Here is a 21,911-nt window from a genome sequence, read left to right as displayed (position 1 = left end):
TATTATTTAGTCTACAATAATTTTGTTAAATAAAAATTATTAAAAAAGATTAATATATTTTGTTTATCCCTTCCCAAGTTTTTTTTTCAACAGCATTTAAATTAAACATAAATTATGATTGAACTATTAAAAAAGATTAAAATTATATAATAATTATTAAAGAAATCACATAGTATATATCTTTTTTCCTCCTTAAATTAAACCATATAAAAAGCTTCAGATACATTAATTTGAGAATTATAAATTTTTTGTGTTAATGGAAATACTTCTTCTACTTTTATCTTTTATTTAAAGTTACATTCTTTAATTAAGATTTTCACATTAATACTGAACAAAAGAGTAAAGAGAAAAACATTTATGCCAGGGAAAATTTTAATTTAAAGCTTATATTTGATCATAATTAAATTTCTTGCCTTTAGTCATATATAGTCAGTTAAAATGCTTTCTACTTTTAGGAATTTTAAACAATTTAATAATTTTGTTTCCTATTGAAGAATATTTAAAATTTTATACTATATAATTTGTAGCAAGAAAATAACACATACTATGTAATATAAGAATAAAATTTATTTGTTTATTTAGGCATAACACAAATGGACACAATGCTCACTTAGCCATATTAAAGTTTTTCTTTAAAAAATTGCTGTAAGTTCTGAATATTGTTTAACTATTTAGTGAATATATTCAAAAAAATTTACGTTGTTTAGACCTTTTTAACTCCCATTAAGTATTTAGTAATTAACTCTTTTAACAGAAAATGACTAACAAGTAATGTTTTTTAAAGCCACCCCAATTTACCCTAAAGACTCCTTCAATAAATGTTCTTTAATAGCAAATTACATAAATAACGTATAATGTCGGATCGTCGCATGTTCGCCCAATTAGCCAGCAGGCCCTTGAAGGGTCCAATTTCGACTAAGATGGTATTATAATGGCCCTTTCTCATGGCTTTCTCCGAATACAATTTGCATCTCGTGGCCTCGCTGCTAAGATTATTAGTGGGTAAGTATTTCTAAACATGTTTTGGAACATAATTGAATTGAATAATTTGTATAATTTTAGCACTCGAACCCAAAATTTAAAAGGAAATTTTATTTTTTTTATCTTTTATGCAATAAATAAATAATAAAACCTGAAAATGCGTAACAATATATGATTAACCCGAGGTTTTTTGTTCCCACAAGCCTCTTATACTCACCCTAATATATCATTCCGCTAAACCCAGGCATTTTAATGTTTTTTCATGTTTTCATAACAAATGGCTCCCACTCAACCAGCCGTGAACATTTTAAGATGGAAAGAAATCCGTGTACTTTTATGATTGAAAATCTTCTCTTATTTTCCTTTATGTAACATCTTTAACAAGTTTTCTTTTTGTTTCAGGTAAGCACTGCATCAACCTCATTTCCCTAGTAAGTACCCGATTTAATTAATAAACTTTACTCGTTACCAACAAAATAATGAACTTTAATTTATATTTAAATTAACGCGGAATTATAATTCGGCAATTACCATCGCAACTCGGTAAAGTGAGTTAAAACTAAAATTTGTATTAACCAAATAACTCTTTTACATTCTAATGGGGCATTTTACGTAACAAAACGGGTGACAAAGTGTGACAGCTGGCAGCGTAATTAGACATAAACTTTATCACGCATTAACTTCTAGTTTTGTGAAATCTAAACAGTTCGTTTCTGTGTATTTTATTGCATCCGACAATTTGCGATTTTTACGTTTATTTATGTCAGATTTTTACTATTTTTCAATTTTCAGCACGGGAAAAAAAAGGGCTATTAATTTTGTATTATAATAATACGTTGTTTTATTTATTTTTTTTTTATTTTAATATTATAAAAGCAAAAAATACCTCTCTGATACACAATTTGGATTTTGGATTTTCGGGCTTGGAAGGAGAGAAGCCCTATTCGGCATACAGATATTAATTCAAAGATGCCGCGATGTGTTTACTGATGTATGCGCTGGTTTTTTTGATTACAGAAGGCTCTAGACTCTATAATTATACTTTAAGCAAGTTTTCGCCGACCCATTCGATGACGCATGGTAAGGAACTGTTGTTACCGGAATAGGACTTGCGTTATACGAACGATACAGTCCTACTGGCAGGTGCTGATGACGTTAATAGACATGGTTGTAGTTGAAAGCGAAGAAAGAAGGCTCAAGCAACCAACAGATTCAGCAAGTCTCCAGCTTTAAATATCTGGAATTCTTATATCTGGGGACTTGTCAATAATCTTATGTATTTGTTTAATACGGTACTGTATATTTTCTAATTCTCTACTATGAAATGGAAGCGTGGACTTTACACAAAGCAATGTGTAGCTGAATAGAAGCGTCTGAGATGTAGTGCTACCGTCTCTTACTACCAATATACCATGAAAGATAGAGTCAGATGCTTACCTATCTTGACAAGCAACTAGAAATGCAAGAGGGAATATTTTGAACATGTTATGATAGGGAAAAAGTACTGTAATAATATAATGCAAGGTAAAATCCAAGAAAGAAGATATCCAGAAAGAAGACAGACATTCTGTCTGAAAAACCTAAGAGAGTGGTATAGTGTAAATAGAAGTCGAGCCGTTGCTAATAAAATAAAATTGTAATTATATCATTAATGTCCTAGGAGAACATAACACGTAAATATATGGTTGTCAATTTATAAAATTATATTTATTTTTTTTAGGATTGTTATTTCAGATTATTAAACCTTTTGTTCTTAAAAAAGGTTCTCAGGAATTATTTATTTCTGTAATTTTTTAATTTTTTACCATAAAAAAATAACTTTGACTATTTAGCATAACCTTAAGTGCCTTGTCGTTTAAGAAGATTGACGATCAAATACATGATCTTTATTTTGTTCCCAGCGGATCCATAAAGGTTCATAGATTGCTGGCTCCATACCCCTGGTGCAGATTTTTTACTCTGGTGTCTTTAAAGACACTTAAATCCGATAATACTATTAAAATACTTCCAGCCGATAAAGGTAATGCTACTATTTTTTTAAATATTAACACTTATGAAAATAAATTAAATTTAATAATTAATGATGGTAATTATACAAAATTATCTAAAGATTCTACAGAAAAAATTAAAAGACAAATTTATAATTTATTTAAAAAGCATAAAACCAATTTTCTGATATTGATACATTTAAATTAACTCCACATAATAGTAAAACACTACATTTTTATATTTTACTAAAAATACATAATCTAAATATTCCTTTAAGACCTATTAGTAGTATAAGTTCACCTAAATTATATATTTATTATATATTATTATATATTTTAAACATCTTAACTCTATACACTAATATATCTGATTCTTAACACTTTTTAAAAAAACTTTCCACAATATCTTTTAACCCTAATGATTTATTGGTAAGTTTTGATATTGTAAGTCTTTTTACTAATGTTCCCGTTGACAAAACCTTAAATATTGTTAAAAATAAATTAGAGAATGATAATAGTTTAGCAGAATGTAAAATACTAAGCGTTAGTACAATTTTAGAACTCTTAACCTATTTTGTAAAAACTACTTATTTTTAATACAATAATGAATTTTATCAAGAAAACTTTGGTATGGCTATGGGTTCTCCTCTTTCACCAATTTTACTTAATATATTCATGGAAAATTTTAAATCTGAAATTATTAATACATTTGACAAAAAACCTAAAATATGGTGGCGATATATTAATGATATTTTTTCAATATATCACCATAACGAAACAGATCTTATAATTTTTTTTATCTTTATAATTAATTATCTTATAAATTACATTAACTGCAAAGAATCTACTATGAAATTTATTCTTGAAAAGAAGATTTGCACAATTTTGAAACTAGAATTTACCGTAAACCAACTGATACTAATAGATATCTTAATTTTAATTCAAATAATCCAATAATGGTAAAAAGAGGAATGGTAAAAAGTTCATATGATCAACCAATTTTTACGACAAATCTTATTTTGCCATTTATTCCAGGTTTTTCTGATAAGATAAAAAGAATTGCTAATAAATTTAATATGAGAACTATTTTTAAATCACAAAACACATTACGATATTTATTAACAAAAACTAAACCTTTTAATGAAAATGAATTTAATAAAAATGTAATATATAAAATTCCTTGTACTTGTGGTAAATTTTACATAGGTGAAACCCGTAGACCATTACCAAAAGGAATTAATGAATATAAATCTTACATAAAAAACAATGGTTTGCAAAAATCCAAAATTACACAACATGCATTCGACAGTAACTATAGAATAAACTGGAATGCTTCCTCAATTTTAGCATAGGAACCAATTTCAAAATTACGTAAACTAAAGGAAAGTGCATTAACAATATTAAATGAAGATAAATGCTTAGTTACTTGTTCGGTTGATTTTATTAATACGTGGATTCCTTTGCTTAAAAGACAGGTAGAACAGGGTATTCTCAAAATTAATTATTAATTTAAAATATTTGATATTTATGTATTTTCTATCATTAATTTACATTAAGATCACACCCCTTTAATTTTTGAAGAAGTAACCTTTAAATTTTTTGTTATCTTTCAAAACAGTTTGTGAAACTATTAATAAACCATGAAATTATATAAAAAAAGTATTTAAAGTATTGTCGAATTAGGAAGGAGTTTTTAAGGAGGTATCAGGATATTTAAAAGATAAGTATACTTTGTTTATATTTTTAATTTAATTTAATTTTACTTTAATTACCTTGATAACGGTAAGAGATACTACCGAAACGTTGGCTCAAATTAGGTATTTTTTAAAAAAGTAGGTCTTCTCGTTGTTTTTATTGTTTTTTAATTTTAATATTCATAAGAAAGTTAGGTAGGATATTGAAAAGACGAAACGAGCTCAGAGATTAATAGACTAAACCTCAGCTCCTAGGTATATAAAAAAAATCTAATATACCTCAATTTAATTATTGTATTTAAAACTTATTGAACTTAAATAAAATTAAGTATATCAAACGGTATCATTATAGATTTAAGTTCATATTTCTTTTAAATACGTGAATAAGTATATTTTCTTCTTCTTTTCAATTTTTGTACATGTCAGATAGTAATTTCTAAATTGATTTACGCTATAAGTGACGTAATACCCAATAAAATAAGTAACTCCTGGTGTCTTTGTCGTCTAGTATTCCGCTTCTCTGCTAATATACACGGAATATATAGTAGCTCATTTGTTAGATTTCTCTTTATGTGAGCAAAGTACTCAAGCGATTGCTTATCCCCAATATTCTTCATATTGTGCAATAAGCCCACATTCGATTCTTTTGCATATTTTTTTAGTGACAGTCCTTTGCTTGCTGTAATCTAATAAGGCTGACAGAAATATCTGTAAATCATCTTTATCTATTACTAGTAGAACTGTGTCATCTTTTTTGGCTGCCATCCACTAGTGAATATTTCCGATCACTCCTGACCATTTTGTTGTATTTCTGGTGGTGTAGGTTAATTCTCCTGTAATTTATACAACGACAAAAAACACAATTTTCTCGAACTATTAACAAAAGAAGAAATAGGGGGAAGGATTCTAAAACGGGGATGTCAGGTACCTTCGAACGTGTTATTGAATTTTCTGTTAATGTAATGATACATACAAACATATAACATACAACATAGTGGTGGCTTCTAGTAAATTTTTGTTATAATCAGATCTTTCGGACAAAATTTTATGAACCGATCTCCTCTTTCATTTAGTGCTCTCAAGCCACACGATATCCTCTTTTTCATACTTTTCTCATTTAAATGTTTTATAAATATATTAATGTCAAAAAATTTTGTTAATTTTAATAAATTTTTTTATGAAATTACAAAGTATTAAAAACCGTAGTTAGCAGACAAGTAGATCTTATGTATAAATTATAAACGTTTATTTGAAAACGCGTCTATTAGGTAACTCTTGTAGCGTTCAACCTATTCGATAAAAAATGACATTATATTTTTTTTGAGTGTTTTAAATATCAGTCCTATATTAGATTAGATAAAGAGATTAAATTAAATTAATTAAATTAAATAAAATAGATTTTTTAAACCGCCCTTTTTTTACTTAATAAAAATATTATAAACGTAATACATATATTAAGTTGCTTTTGATTATAAAGGTGATATGATATACTTTAGATGGCATATTGATTTTAGATATAGATATAGATTCAGATATAGTATTTATTTATTTTGTATTGAACAAGACGACCTAAATAGTAAAGTTAAATTACTAAATTATTTAAAATAATGTAAATTTAATTCAGTTCTTCTTTTCATGCTTAATTTTGTTGTGTGAAAATATATTGCTCCAATTGCAACTATTTAAAATGCTTTGTATCAATTTTAATCTACCCTAAAACTGTGATTTGCATGGTTTTGTTTTACCCAAATAAATACTGGATTATTCTTTTCATTCTGTTCTCGATTAAGTTTCCAAATTTTCTTCTGGTGATAAAAAACATAAGCATGATTGACTTCTTTTAAAATTTATTGTAAAATTATTAAGCTGCTATAGTCACATTTAATAAAAAATTACGTTTTTTGGTGAGTAAAAAGCTAATTATTTAAACTATATTACTAATAATAGAATTGCACAAAGTACTTTAAAATTTTAAATCGCTTTATATCGCATGCATAATTTAAATGTGCATTATGCTTTTTTTTGTAGAATATACATAAAAATATTGTTTATAAGAATTTAATTATATAAAAATCGGTAAGTGAAATGTTTTGTCCAACAACTCGTAATTTTTACAAAAATATGGTATGCTAGATTAAAACTGTTTGACAGATATTTCAAGTTTACATATAAGATAACCGTAAATAAACATAAAATAGATGAGGGATCCCATTTAATAATAAAAATTAATGACAATTTACAGTTAAACTAGAAAAAGATTTAAACAATTAAGTGAGTCAAACTTAATACACTACGGCTTACAGCAGGTTGTCACATTTTTTTTATAAAAAAAAAATTATAAGAAACTTAAGGGATACATTTTAAAAATTACCTGGTGTGGAGAATTTAAATGTAAAAATCATATAAGAAAGAAATGAAAACTAAATTTTCTTAAGTACACTTAGAACCTTAAAAAACTAGAAAACTTTACTATAATATACTTAATACACTGAAAATAAAGAATTTTTAAAAGGAAAGTATGAAAACCTTTTTAAAGTCTATCTGATTTTTTTTAAATATTTCTTAGAACTAGACAATTATTTACTATAGGTCTTGTTCCTTTATACAGTAGTTTTTAATTTTTATAAATCTACCCCTAGTCACGAAATCTCCAAATCGTCTAAGTCATACAAGTATTCAGGGAATATTTAGTGCATGCATTAAATACAATATTTTGTATAACAGTCAAAATACTTAATATATGTAATAAACATGGTATTCACTGGTGTATATCTGGTAAACATTTTAATATAGCTCATTGCTCAAGTTTGAAAAATACGTCTAGTTTGGAATGCCTAATAAAAATTCTAAATAAAAATCTAAATGAGGTACAACGATGTTATTATTAAGGAAACTATTTTGTTTTAAGAAAAATATTTGCCTAATTCTCGAAATAAAAATTATTTTCTTTTAGATTTTGTTCGTTATATTATTAAAAATTAAGACATGAATCTAAAATAGTAACCAGAAATTAAATTCAAATAAAATAGTTATTTAATTTATTATTTATTTTACTTACCCCTATTATCCAGTTTTTATATTCAAAAATACAGAAGTGCCCTAATACTTAAATTATTGTCACGTAGGCACATAAATAAATAATTTAAGATCTTCTTGCTTTCTTTTTATATCCCTTTCTAAAACATATATCATTTATGTAAATCTAATATTGAGTTGCTTTAGATGGAGTCAGTCAATCTTGGTTTGTTCCCTAAAATTCGGTAAAATATTTACCGGATATGAAGCATAAATAATCTAGGGTTTGTAGTAATGCATAGCAGGTAAACGGAATATTAACAAAGCATTCTAAAATTCCGAAGCTTCTAAAATCTACGGTAAAGAATTTTGATTAATCGAATTATTTGAAAATTGTAATAATCATAATTAAAATATTCATTTTACTCCTCCTTGGAACCCAGGAATTTATTAGCAGTTACATAAGAACATTATTAATGAATTAAGATAGATTAATAATATTATATTTAGATTAATTAGTCAGTATTTCATATGTGGCACCCCTCTTAGTTACATATTTAAAAACTTTGACATAAAAGAAGTCAAATATTTAAGCTGATGCACATGTATAACAGCGAATAATTTTATATGAATTATAAACTCAGCAATTATTCCACACTCTACTGTTACTACTATTAATATTTAAGTGAAATACAATACACAATTCGCCGTTTATGTACGAATAGTTTTAAACTTGAAGTTACTACAAATAGAGTTAGTAGCATTTTGTCTAATCACCTGGTTTTATATATATATATGGGTTGACTAATCGACAAAGTACCGCACGTCAAGTTTGTTTCTGAGGGGAAGAAACTTTAACGTGAAAAAACATGGCGAGACCTTTCGAAAAATCGATTTAACTTTAGGTTCAAACATTTCATAATAATCAAGTTAATATTTAAACTACTGTCCGCCAAACTACATATATACATACGGCACTTTGTAATAAACATCAATGAGCAATCATACTTGCAGAACCAATATTAATTCCCAAACTTGTCAAAGGACAATTCACTTAAATTAAATCTGACTGCTAAAGCAATAAAATATACATCATTAATTAAGCGATGCAGTGAAAAAAAAAAGTGGTTATCTGGTATCTTCTTTTCTTTATAAATTATTTTGCGATAAATACTTATCATAATTACAGAACTATCGGCTCCACTTGCAATTGTTGAACCACCCAAAATTCCTTAAATTGATTGGTTTTTAAAGTTTTTATTCACATACGTTTATAACAGTATTATATTTTATTGCTCTAGTTGTTAGATCTTTTCGCTTTTTTTTGTTCTGCTCATTTTCACTCGCATACTGTTTTATAGTACATAATTTGCTTTTCAAGTTATGTAAGTACAACGACACGGCTTCCATCATTAGGAATGTTACTATAAATTATCACAAATACTCTAAATTATTAGGATCAAATAGATACAATCAATTTAGTTTTTCCAAAGGCTTTTAATCAATTGAATCACAAATTACTCTTAAAAAGAATCTAAATTAGGACTTTTAATGGAAGCTGTAACCTTACTTGGCGGCTAATTTGTAAATAATGAACAATATATAGGTGAGAATTCCACTATTAGAATCCAGTATTAGACTCAACTCTGAATATTTTTTTTTATGCTGTTAGGCTTTTTCGCAAAATTTATTGAGGCACATGTCTATAGTTGGTTAAGTACTCGTAGGTATCAAATAACAGCGAGCCAATCCCAGTTATGATGGAAGAAAAAGCTGTGGTTACCACAATTAAATATTTTATTTCAAATAAAACAAATGGAAACGATGCGTCGCAGACACAGTTTCTTAATGTCCGTTTGTCTTAAAAAGAAACCCTTCAGTAATTCATCCTAAGAGTACTAAAAAACAAATTATTTAACAAATTTAATGATTATATCGCTTCATGGATGACAGTATATATATTTGTATTGTACTAGAAACAAACTAAGTCGTCTTTAACAGTTTTCTTCTTAAGAAAACATAAGTTGGATTACACTATTATATTATACCCTTATAATTGTTTATAGGTTCATAATAGAGCAAGTAGGGTATTGGGCTCTATCATCCTCAGTTTTCGAGATTTGTTAAAGAGTGAAACTTTATATAAATTGAAATCTCAATATATATGATTGAAACTTGAGTAGGCCGACGTAATTGAAAACTTATTTTATGAGACTTGATAGTTGTTAGTTGAAATAACTCAACGCAGATTTTTAAAATATTTATAAATTTAAATGTCTTACTCATATTCTCTTTAATACATTACATCCAATCTTATTTTTATGCTTATGTTCAATTGAATCCTTCGAATCTAGGGAAAAAATTATAATACTTTGACGCGTACTACTATAATCACACGCATTAAAAATTGTAGGCTTAGGCTTCTTAAAACTTAAATTTGTTTGTACAAGTCTTAATAATTTATATTTTGTATATATTTTAATCATTTTAAGCTAGGAAAAATTATGAAACATTTATTTTTAAAACTTTATAGAGTACAGCTTAAAATAAACCATTAATATTTTTATATTAACAATATATCCCGTTAAACAAAAAAAAAACAATTTAAATAAAGTTTTTTTTTCGTTAAGCTCCTCAAAAATCAGTTAAGTAGATTTGGAACAGAAAATCATGAAAATATTACATTGTAATAATTCAGTAAGAACTGGAAACTTTCTTGCTGCTTGCATAACTTAAATGGGCACGATGTCTGTTATTCATTTATTTTGTTTTACTACAATATTTATTATTTAAGATTCTATCCCAAAGCTTATTTAACTTAATAATTTGTTTTATTATAATATATAACATTTTATTTTTATTAATAAAGTACTCCTAAAAGTTTTTTTAGTTAACACATCTTCTTTATTCTATTTCTAATATGTTTACAGTTTACAAGAGATCTATAGCCTTATATAGCAGCTAAATTTTAAATATAAAAAAATATATTTACATGTGAGAATACAGCTAATGTAAGACATTCTGAATACCCCAATAAAACTGTCTAAGGATAATTGCTTGCCCCTAAAAAATATATTTTGTTTTAGGCCTTTTTGTTAGGGGTACGATAGAGAAGAACCTTTTTTGAAAATATTTGTTTGCTTCTTTAGTCAAAAAAACTGCTATTTGCTAATGATTTAGGAATATTTATAATTTTATCACGTTATAGGATGATGTCTTGCAATGTAAAATTATGGGTTGTACTAGAAACAAATTTAATCTTAACGTCTCTAAAAGTTGTTTTTTTTTTAAGGAAATACTATTTGGACACAAGCTGTAACGTTGTATTGATTTAAATGTATATTTCAATGCTGAATTACACAAAGGTTGCTCTATCAGGTTTATAAAATGATACAGTATTATTTTAGTGTTTGTCTCAAATAAAATTACCATCTCTGACAACCTTCTAAACTCATATATTATATTATTATTATAAAGTCATTCACAAATTAGCATTTTTGAGGTTTTGGGAGAAAGGCTTGTGACAATAAAATCAAAAATCAACTTTATTTATAGGATTTTCGATATTAAAAAAAATTATAAATATAATCGAAAAAATTTTTTAGTACATAATCACTTACTTAACTCGACTAATTTTTTATAGTAAAATCTTTATAGATAAAAAATTATTAATTTCACTATCAAAGTTGATGTTTATAAACTGGTCTTATTTTCTTGATTGAACCACAAATGTTAACTTAGTATAATAATGTACACTTAAATCAGTGCAACGGTACCGATTTGTACAAATAGTGGAATCTAATTAGTATTTTCTTAAAAACAAATTTAAGTATTTCATATTAACATGATAATTAGGTGATTTTTTTATGCACAATAATAATTTACTGTCATATAGATTTACTATATTTATTAGAGGTATACAAAATTATTTGTTGTCATTTCAAAATATTTTTCTTTTAATTTTAATATTGTAGGATAAGTTTTTTGTTTCCAATTTTTAATTCCAGACATTTTAAAATTCAAACAAATTCTTTTGGTATTTTCAAAATTTTTCGAACATCCTTACAATATTCCAAGCATTTGGAATAAAATATAATTTTATTTCTAGAGCTTAGGGTAATTTTTCACGTCTTTCAAATATTTTATATAATTTATCTTGTAATTTTAATGTTCTAAGATAGTTTCTTGTTTTCAATTTGTAATTTTACGCTCGCTAGCGTAGCTGGTTAAATCTGTGCTTTGGGTCAATTATCACGTCTTCCAACTATTTAAAATATATATTTTTTTTAATTTGAATATTTTAGGATAAATTTTTGTTTTTAATTTTTAATTTCGGAATTTTTGAAATTTCTAAAATAATGTTCAACATTTTCCAGATTCATTTTGGTATTCTTATGTTATAAATCTGGTTTTCTTCCAGGACTTTGCAATCATTTTCCACGTCTTCCAGGTATTTCAAATCACTTTTCTTTTAATTTTAATATTTTAAAATGAAATGAAAAGTTTTGGTTTTTGTTGTAGAAATACTTTTATTTTAGTTTTTTTTAATTATATTTATTTCATAACAATTTAAAATAATGTAATATAGAATAGACTCTACTTTACGGGCAGTCACAGAAAATATTACCAGTGCCTCTCGGATACGCAACAGAGGCAGTCGATCGAGTTTTTCTCAGTTTTTACAGACAAACAGTTACTTTTCAGTCAGTGTTATCAGTCAGTTTTGTACATAATTTTGCATTAAAATTATTATCAATCAAGAACACCTGTGTATTATTAAAATACGCAACAGTTTTCGATTTTTAATTTCAGAATTATTGAAGTAACTTACAACTTTTGAGTATTTGTATATTATTCCAGGCATTTGTAATTAAATTTTGTTTTATTTCAAGTTTTTGGGGTAATTTTTCCATATCTTTGATTGCTTTTTAAGCAGTTTTTAGAGTTTTCCAGATTAATGGAGTAATTTTTTAATTATTTCATGCATTTAAAATAAAGTTTTGTTTTATTTCAGGCAGTTTTTTATTTTTCAGACTCTTGAAGTGATTTTCTAGGACTTCCAAACTCTTAACTTAATTTGAAATTATTTGTACAAAGCGATTTAAACGAAATATAAAAGCTACTAAACTAAATATGTGTGATGATTTTTTGATGTCAAAGTTCCGATAATTTTCATTGCTTATGACAATTGCGGCCTAACTCAGCTTTAAATTTTTTGTCAAATGTTCAACATTGTCGACCTATACATTTATTTAAAAATAATAAAATTATTAAACATTGAACGTTGAATGTAAAATTGTATATCACTTCTTACTCTCCAACATTTATTGCTTGAGAATTCCAAAAGTAGCCAACTTCTTGTCCAATTACCAATCCAATATTGAATTATTTTTTTGAAAATTGCTTTAATTGTATAATAAAATATCCTTAATTTACGACTGCAAAAGTTCAGGGAGCGGGTAATACCCTCATCTGTGTATGTATATAAAAATTCTACATATATGTATATAAATGACATGTTAATAACTAATTTAAATTTATTACTTAGAATAAATTTTTTTTCATGTTAATAAATGTTTGTAATGTTAATAGCTGTTTTGCCATGTTAATAAATATTTTCTTGAGCTATACTACTTAAAATAAATAAATCGTTATCAAATATGTTCCTAGTTTGGCAGTCATCTCGATTAGCCTGATCTTTTCCCCTTCATTTCTTAGAATTATCATTCCGTAAATGCTGATTTAACAAAATAAATATTTAGACTTAGCTGTACTAGCTCCTGAATATTTACTTTTATATAGAGAATACACCGATGGGGTTTAAGCACCACTGTAGAATTCCGAATTTACTTAGCTCTTGAATTACCTAATTAATAGCATAATTATATTAAACAATAATATACTGATCGACAAGGGAGATGGAGAAGTTTCAAATAGAATCCATTTTCGGTAACGTTATTGTAATTTAATTACTTTGTTTAATTTAATATTTCTAAGTCATTTTACCGGTGCTATAAAACAGGGTATTCTCTAAACAATGTTTTTGAAAAACAGTAACAAATATTGATGTTTTCAAACGATCTACGGCTCACATTATCAGATTTCGACCGGATTCATTTTCACATCCGCAACACTGTTAATTAAAATCGAATTAATTATTTATCTGGTTGTTCTCATTAGTTTCATATCTATGTGTATGGCATTAGAGTACGCTTGTAATATTGCAATACGGCGACTCTGGCCCGATAACAACCCGCTTGTGTAATTATTTTTAAACCCGCTACGGTGCTTTTAACCGCGGCACTGATTGCCTTTCATATTCCGGATTATCTGTTTTGGTTCGACGCTAAACAAATATGCTTTATGGGGCTGTTAGTTTGGACTATTAAAATTCCTGCTAGTTTCGCAATAGTAGCTAACTGGCACTAATATAGCAGTTAATTTTTGTTTCGACGTGGATAAATGATGTGAATTTTATCGGCTTGTGTCAATGACCAGATATTATTTATCAAAAAACAATATGTCAATTTCAAAGGTCTCATTTTATAACTAATATGTGTTTCCTGTATGTGATTCTGTAAAAAACACATCTTCTTAGTTAGGCTTATATATATATATATGAATTGAAAAAAAAATTAAACACATATTAAAAAAAAAAATCAATGTAGCTTTCTTATTATCTGTTGGTATTTTCACACTTAATACCCGATTTTTTGATCTTTTAAAATTAAACCGTTTAAAAATTTTATTCCTGGATACAGTGTTTATTTATTTTGTATTAAACAAAACGGCCTAACAAAGTTATCTCAACGGTTCAAGGTATTAAGCTATTTTATTACACCTAATTTTATCGTGAGTAAATATATAAGGCCATTCGCAAGTATTCAATATTCATTCTCTTCGTTGTAATTTACCCTAAAACTGCGGCTGGCATGTCTTTGTTTTAGTCACACGATCCATGGATTATCCTTTTTATTCCGTTCTCTATTATGTCTCCAACAATCCTTTTTCCAACAATAAAAAACACAAGCATGCTAGACTTTTTTTTTAAATTACATGTTATTATTCTAACGCGTATTACTATAGTCACACGCAATAAAAGATTACAGCTTATGTGTAAAGTACTATTACTTTGTACTGCAAGACTAATAGTAGAATTGTTACAAAATACTGCCTTAAGATTCTAGTTGTTTTACACGATATGCATAACTGAAATGGGCATAATGCCCATATCTTAAAATCGCTCTTAAAATATCAACAATTAAATATTTTTTGCGTATTTAAATCACTATATAAAAGTTATTACTTTCTTTTTAATGTCTTAAAGCTGGGCGTGGAAAAACCGTAAACCTTTATTTTCCTATCTTCATTATATTTGCTCTTAAAAAAAAAGCCTTAAATAAACCATTTATTTTTTTTTAAATAGCAGTAATAGTAACAAAATATCCTTTTAAACAAATATAATTCCAATAATTTTTTATTCTTAGGGCTCCTTTAAAATTAATTAAGTAAGTTTAAAATAGAAAATCGTAAAATGTATTAAACTGTTTTTTTTTATTTTGTAATGTAAAATCATTTCTTTTTCCAACCGTTTGCTTTATTATTCTATATAGACAATTAAAAGTGAATCTAAATTACAAGGAGCTATAGATTTATAATTTATATCATGAATATTATGGTAGAAACGTCAATTTAGTTCCAAAGTATGGCATACTATGTGGAAAATTTTCCCAAATCCTTCTGATTTCTTTGGCTAAAAAAATATTACAGATAGCGATTAATTTATTTTAATTTTCCCGGCAGATGCTGTTTTAGATTTATTAATTCAGGAACATTTGAATTTTATTTTATGCTTCTAGTTTGGATTAATAAAATTCCTACTAGTTTCGAAACAGTAGCTAACCGGTATTAACTTACCAGTCAGTTTTTGTTTCGACGTAGATAAATGATGTAAATTTCATTATTGATTTCAAGTGTAATTTTGTTATGTGATGTATCCTGTATAGGTGTATCTTCTTGATATAGGAAAAAAATAAATACATATAAATACCAATGTAGTATAAATAAATCCTCTCTTTCTACTGGTTTATTATCTATTGATATTTTTACACTTCATATATGATTTTTTGTTCTTTGAAGATTAGGCTGTTTAAGGATTGTATTCCTTGAGTTGTATTTAGAAAAACGACCTAAAAAAGTTATCTGGGCTATACATACTAAATATTATCATGTCATAATGTATCGGACCAATCATTAGTATTTAATGTATATTTTATCGATAGTCATATAACCTAAAACTGCGGTTTGCATGTCTACCCACACGAATCATGGATTATCCTTTATATTCTGTTCGTTATTACGTTTCTAAAAAGCCTTTTTTCAGTAATAAAAAACACAAACATGCCAGACTTTTTTCTTTAAAAATTATGATATAAATAACATAATAATATTCTGATGGGTACTACTTTAGTGATACCTGTCAAAAATCACAGGTTTAGCTCCCTTGATGTGCAAAGTACTATTTCTTTAAACTATTATACTAATAATAGTACTATATTTGGCTACTATAAGATTTTAAATCATTTTATATTTTATGCATAACTTAAATGGGCACTATGCCTAATTTCTTGAAATCTGTCTAATGAAGGTAATTTGTTTTTTAAAATATTTTAAAGCGAGGCTAAGAAAAACTATAAAGTTTATACTTTCAAAACTTTTCTTTATTTTCATTATATTTACTTTTAAAACTTAACGATGATGTTATAAATATATTATTGATATTATAAATATAAATTAAACCATTTATATTTTTAAATAACCACAATAGAATATTTCTTTATATAAAAACAGCAATTGGAATTAAGTTTTTATACTTAATTCCAATTGCTTTTTTTTCAGCTCCTTAAAAATGAATTAAATACATTTAACAAAAAATCATAAAATATTATAGGGCAATATATCAGTAAGTACTGGCAAATCTATGGTAAAAAATATTCTTTTGCTACATTCCTAAGAACGCATAAATGAAATGGGCACAATAACCAATATTTATGATTTTCTGGTTCAAGTAGTAGTTATTTATGATTATACACAGTGTTTTAGAATTATGGGATCAAACTTTTAGAGGTTGTTCAGTGCAACAGTAGAATCCATTTAAGTATAGGAACCCATGGCCGGAAATGTGTTACTACGCCACTACGGCCCTAAGACGCGTTTAAATTTAGAAAAAATATTAAGTAACTAAATAGGATCTGATGCATTTATTTTTACCCTTTGTATATGATACTATCACAATAATTGTTCAAAATGTCTTCCTCCAATCTTAATACACCGATTTAAACGCCGCACATGATTTCGGCGGACTACACTAAAAATTTGATTCTCGTTTTGAATGATTTCAAATGCTGCTGTTATTCATCCAATTAAGTCTAGCTCTGATTCTACTGGTGTTTTGTAGACTAAAGACCTTACATGTCCCCACAAGAAAAAATCGAGCGACGTTAACTCGGGTGACCTAGGAGGAAAAGAAACTGCTTCACCTCTGACAATCCAACGGTGCTCAAACCGCTGAGCCAAATACTCTCGTACTTGTACAGCAAAGTGAGCCGGCGCTCCATCATGCTGAAACCACATTTGCTGTCCAACGTTTAGTGGAACATTTTCAAGGAGTTCTAGGAGAACATCCTCCAAGAAACGCAGATAAATAGGTCCTGTTAACCGTTCCAGTAGAAGATATGGCCCAATTAAATAATCATCAACAATGCCTAGCCATACGTTGACAGACCAACGATTCTGATGTTTTCTTGGAAAAATTGCATAAGGATTTTCTTCGTACCAAACATGGCTATTCCTACTATTAAAAATACCGCCTCTTGTCAAAGAGGCTTCATCGGTCCACAAAACATATCGTAAAAAATTTGGTTGTGCAATGATGTGATCCAGAAGCCATCGACAAAATTGAACTCTAGGATGATAATCGGCTGCAGTCATCCTTGAACTTTCTGGAAGTGGTAAGGATGGAGTTGTTGCTCGTGTAGTACCCGCCAGACACAAGCGTTACTCGTTTTCATATTCTTAGCGACGTCACGTGTGCTATTTGATGGTTCATCGGCAATTCGCTGAAGCACCTCTTCTTCAAATTCGACCGTTCTTACGGTTCGAGCAACACCAGTATCATGCCTCTTGGTCTTAAACATACCTGTCCCAGCGAGCCGCCGATGAACCGCAATCAACTTTTTGTATCTAGGATGCTGTCGTTCGGGATAACGTTTATGATACAACCGCAATGCTGCTCGTGCATTGCAGTTTGTTGCTCCGTATGCCAAATGCATATCCGCCAATTCTTGATTGGTAAGTTTTCCATTAGCAATAAATGTTTAAAAATTGTAAGCTATAAAATTTTTAAACATGACATTGAGAATTGACATTGATAGGCGTTGATTTTAAACAATTGTTGTTATGGTATCATGTACAAAAGGTAAAAATAAATGCAGCAGATCCTATTTAGGTATAATGTTTTTTTATAAATTTTAACGCGTCTAAGGCCGTAGTGGCGTAGTGACGCATTTCTGGATATGGGTTCCTATACTCAAATGGATTCTTCTGTTACACTGAACAACCCCCAAAACTTTGATCCCTTAGTTCTGAAACACCCTGTATACCAAAGCTTATATTTACTTCATAATTTCCCTAAGAATCTATGAATCTTTCCTATTTTACTTGAAATTCTTATTTTTGTTGTAACAAAATTGTATTCTCTTATCTGTTTCTACAATTAGCAAAATTTCTCTATAAGTTTCCTTTTGAGTTAAAACAATTTTTTTTATTTTATCCCTCATATGTTTACGGTAGCAAGCATTTCTAAACTGAATATATAGCTCTTGTTACATGTTTCCTTTAATAATTTATTAGACATTTAGAACTGAATCTGTATTACAAGAAGTTAGGCAGTTATAATTGGTGTAACCAGTACAGTAAAAACGTCATATTAGTTATGAGATATGGCATATAATTTGAAGAGTTTTGCATAATCCTTCTGGATTTCTAAGCTAAAAAAATATTACAGATCGCGATAAAATGTATTCTAATTTAGCCTGCAAAGGTTGTTTTTAATCCCAAGGGTTATTAATTCAGAAATATTTTAGGAAATGTAAATTTGTCTGAGATAATATAATTTTTTATTCTCGAAGAACTAACTCTAGTTTTTTTTTCTATTTGTAATTATTGCTTAATTTTTGATACTTAATTTAAATGTGCAATAGCTTCTTAAAAATTAATTTAATTTTATTTAAAAGGCATAACTTAAATCGACGCGACCGATTGCAAAAGTCTAGAGATAGTTCCTCTTATGAAAAAAATTTGCTGTACACGATTTCTCTCTTAAATAAAATGAATCATTTAAAAACTAATTCATAAGAGATGGAGAAGTTTTTGTTTTTAGCTTTTAGTTGTTTAGTTTGGTAACTATTGGTAAATGAACTATGTGAAAAAAAAATTAGTTTATTCTTTGGTATAAGATAGTAATGTTAGTTAAAAAAAGAATAAAAGAGTTTTTGATAACACAATTATTATATTGATTCAAACAAAAACCCAGGTAGCAACGTGCTTATAATTTTAAGTTTAAATTTATGTTTACTATTAACTGAATTTCTGTATTATGAGATTAAGTTGAAATAAGTCAATTTTTTTATGCCTTTTTTATGATATTTCACAATGTAATTATTGAGTAAGAAAAGAGAATTTTTCCAGGTAAAAATGTAAGCAAGTTATCCTATAAACTTTTATGCGTTACACAATAACCATACAACATATAAAACGTATTTAACAAACTAAACAATTATTTAAAATCAAAACTAACCAGACTTAGGTTTAATATCATGTTAATTAATTCATCTTTTTTACCCTCTTTCATTTTTTAAATACAGTCAAGCTAGTGAGAAAAAACGTTTAACACGCCCTTCCGTTGCTTTGACATGGACTTTCAGATTAATTAACTTTTTCTATGTAGAATAGCGTGAAACAGAAAGCAACTAAACATTGTTTACCTTCAGAAGACTCCTAAAATACATTAATATATTTTTATCTACATTTCATCACATTTACCAGAAAAAAGTACACGAATTAGTGAAGATTTAGAAGTCATCAAGGTGATCATCATAATAACAGATAACATATTAATAAAAGATCATCTATAATAGCTTAGAGGATTGGCTACTTATAATAATATTGTACTTTTTAGTAATTTAAAAAAAATTAAATAAATTAAAATGAAAAGAAAGATTTTGTTTTAAGTTATTATTATTACAACAAAACTAAGTAAATATAAAATCTAAAAAAAATTTATTAATTTTTTGCTATGAGATATTAGTATGAGATAAACCAATAAAGCTAAAACTTGCAAAATAATAAAATAATTTTGGATAATAAAATTATATCGATTTAAACAAAAACTCAGAGAGCAACGTGCCTATAATTTTCGGTTTCAATTATTTTTGATATTTACAATATTTTTATATTCCAAAATTGGGGTCAAAATGTATTTTTTGATGTTTTTTTCATGAAATTCCAAACCCAAGTTATATTTTTCTAGTTAAAAATGCAAGCAACGTATTTCATTTATTTTTATTTTACGTAAAACCGACACCATTTTACAAATTAAACAAGTAATTAAAATGATGGATTTAGGACCAACCACATTATTTTTAGTTTATTATCATGGTAAATATTTAATCTTTTTCACCCTTAAAAGTTTTTTTTTTTAAATGAAGCCAAGCTAGTGAGAAAAAACTTTAAAAACTTTAACTTTAGCCTTTCAGATGCTTTGACATGGGCTTTCAGATTAATTAACTTTTTCTCCGTAATATAACGTGAAATAAAATCTACTAAGCATTGTTTATCTTTAAGGAGACTGTTGGAAATTAATTTTTATATAAAGTGTAGTTTATGCCCTTTAAGTAAAGTACATTCTTATATTTTTGCTTACATTTTATCTCACGGAAAAAATTACTTAAATTTGTGGACATTCAGAATAAAATTGCATTTGCTTACAAAGTTAAACTCCAAAATCAGAGATAATGAATATTGTACTAAAACTGTTACTGTATTCCATGTTTGACACGATCCATCAATAATCGCAAACCGATCGAAATTTATATTCTCGATATAAATAATAATCCGTTTGACGTGGCAGCAATTAAAATGGCCACAATTTATATCGCGTTACGTGTTTTATGGCCTTATGTCGATGACAGGTGGGCCGAAAACTGATGAAATATTGCAGAACAATCTGCTTTAGATTAAATAAATGTTTATTTTTACCAGTCGAGCGGTTAAAGAAAGTCCCGGCATAAACGATGATTTATTGAAAAAGATTTAAGCTTTAGAAAAAACTAGCCCGCCCTTAAATCCGACAACTTTATGGAACCCTTCATACCTAAAAACTCCATTTAACCCATGGATTTTCGGGGTCTTTCGGTAAGATAAAAGAGCTCTGGCTTTAGAGATAACAGAAGGTGTTAGCGAAACTCTAATGCCGGCATATGTGTTTTATGCGGGACCGTGGTCAATTTTTCACCAAGGTGCAATATGGATTTTATATCAGACTGAGGGGTTGTTTGTATATGCATATTTTGCTTTGTCTTATCTTTCGCTTACAGGGATTATTGGATAGTTCCGGAAAAATAAACAACCCTGTTATATTTTGCCCATACCATATTTTTGTTATATTATCATTTTTAGATTTAAACTTTATTTAAAAATTAAATTAGTGCCAATAACAATCATATAAATTTGAAATTGATACAAAATTAATGCTGACTCTATAGTCTCAAAAAAATTAATTTTCGAATGTTATAATATTAACTATTTTAAACTATAAAAAAACTTGCTTCAAGTTATTAAGTAATATTCACTCATAAGAGGTACTCATGCTCTGCACGAAAAAACCTAAATAAGAAAACAACTATCTAATAAATAGCTAATAAATCAGTATACCTTAGATGCATAACTTAATTGAAAATAGTACTGGTTTTTGAATTCTTCAGTTCGTTGTTAAATATTGAAACATTTCAAGTTAACATACCTTAGAGAATATAATAATTCTATGACCAATTTTCAACTAGGTTCAAAATGAAATTTCCACCAGACCCAAAGGTTGTTTGTATATACATATTTTACTTTGTCTTACCTTTCGCTTCCAAGAATTAATGGATATTTCTGGAAAAATAAACAATCC

General features: G+C 27.3%; 1 protein-coding gene across 1 annotated transcript in view; it reads left to right on the top strand.

The window, feature by feature from the left end:
* The first annotated feature begins 801 nt into the window (after window positions 1–801).
* LOC126744211 (neural-cadherin-like) overlaps window positions 802–21,911 on the top strand; it is a 232,507-nt gene continuing 211,397 nt past the window's right edge. Inside the window, exon 1 of the mRNA XM_050451570.1 lies at window positions 802–1,002. Within this exon, the coding sequence (XP_050307527.1) occupies window positions 945–1,002 (58 nt within the window). The 5' untranslated portion in view covers window positions 802–944. The remainder of the gene's footprint in view (window positions 1,003–21,911) is intronic.

The sequence above is a fragment of the Anthonomus grandis genome, chromosome 13, assembly GCF_022605725.1.
Source record: "Anthonomus grandis grandis chromosome 13, icAntGran1.3, whole genome shotgun sequence".
Lineage (NCBI taxonomy): Eukaryota > Metazoa > Arthropoda > Insecta > Coleoptera > Curculionidae > Anthonomus > Anthonomus grandis.
The sequence above is the reverse complement of the archived record's forward strand: the minus strand, read 5'-3'. Positions and strand labels throughout refer to the sequence as shown.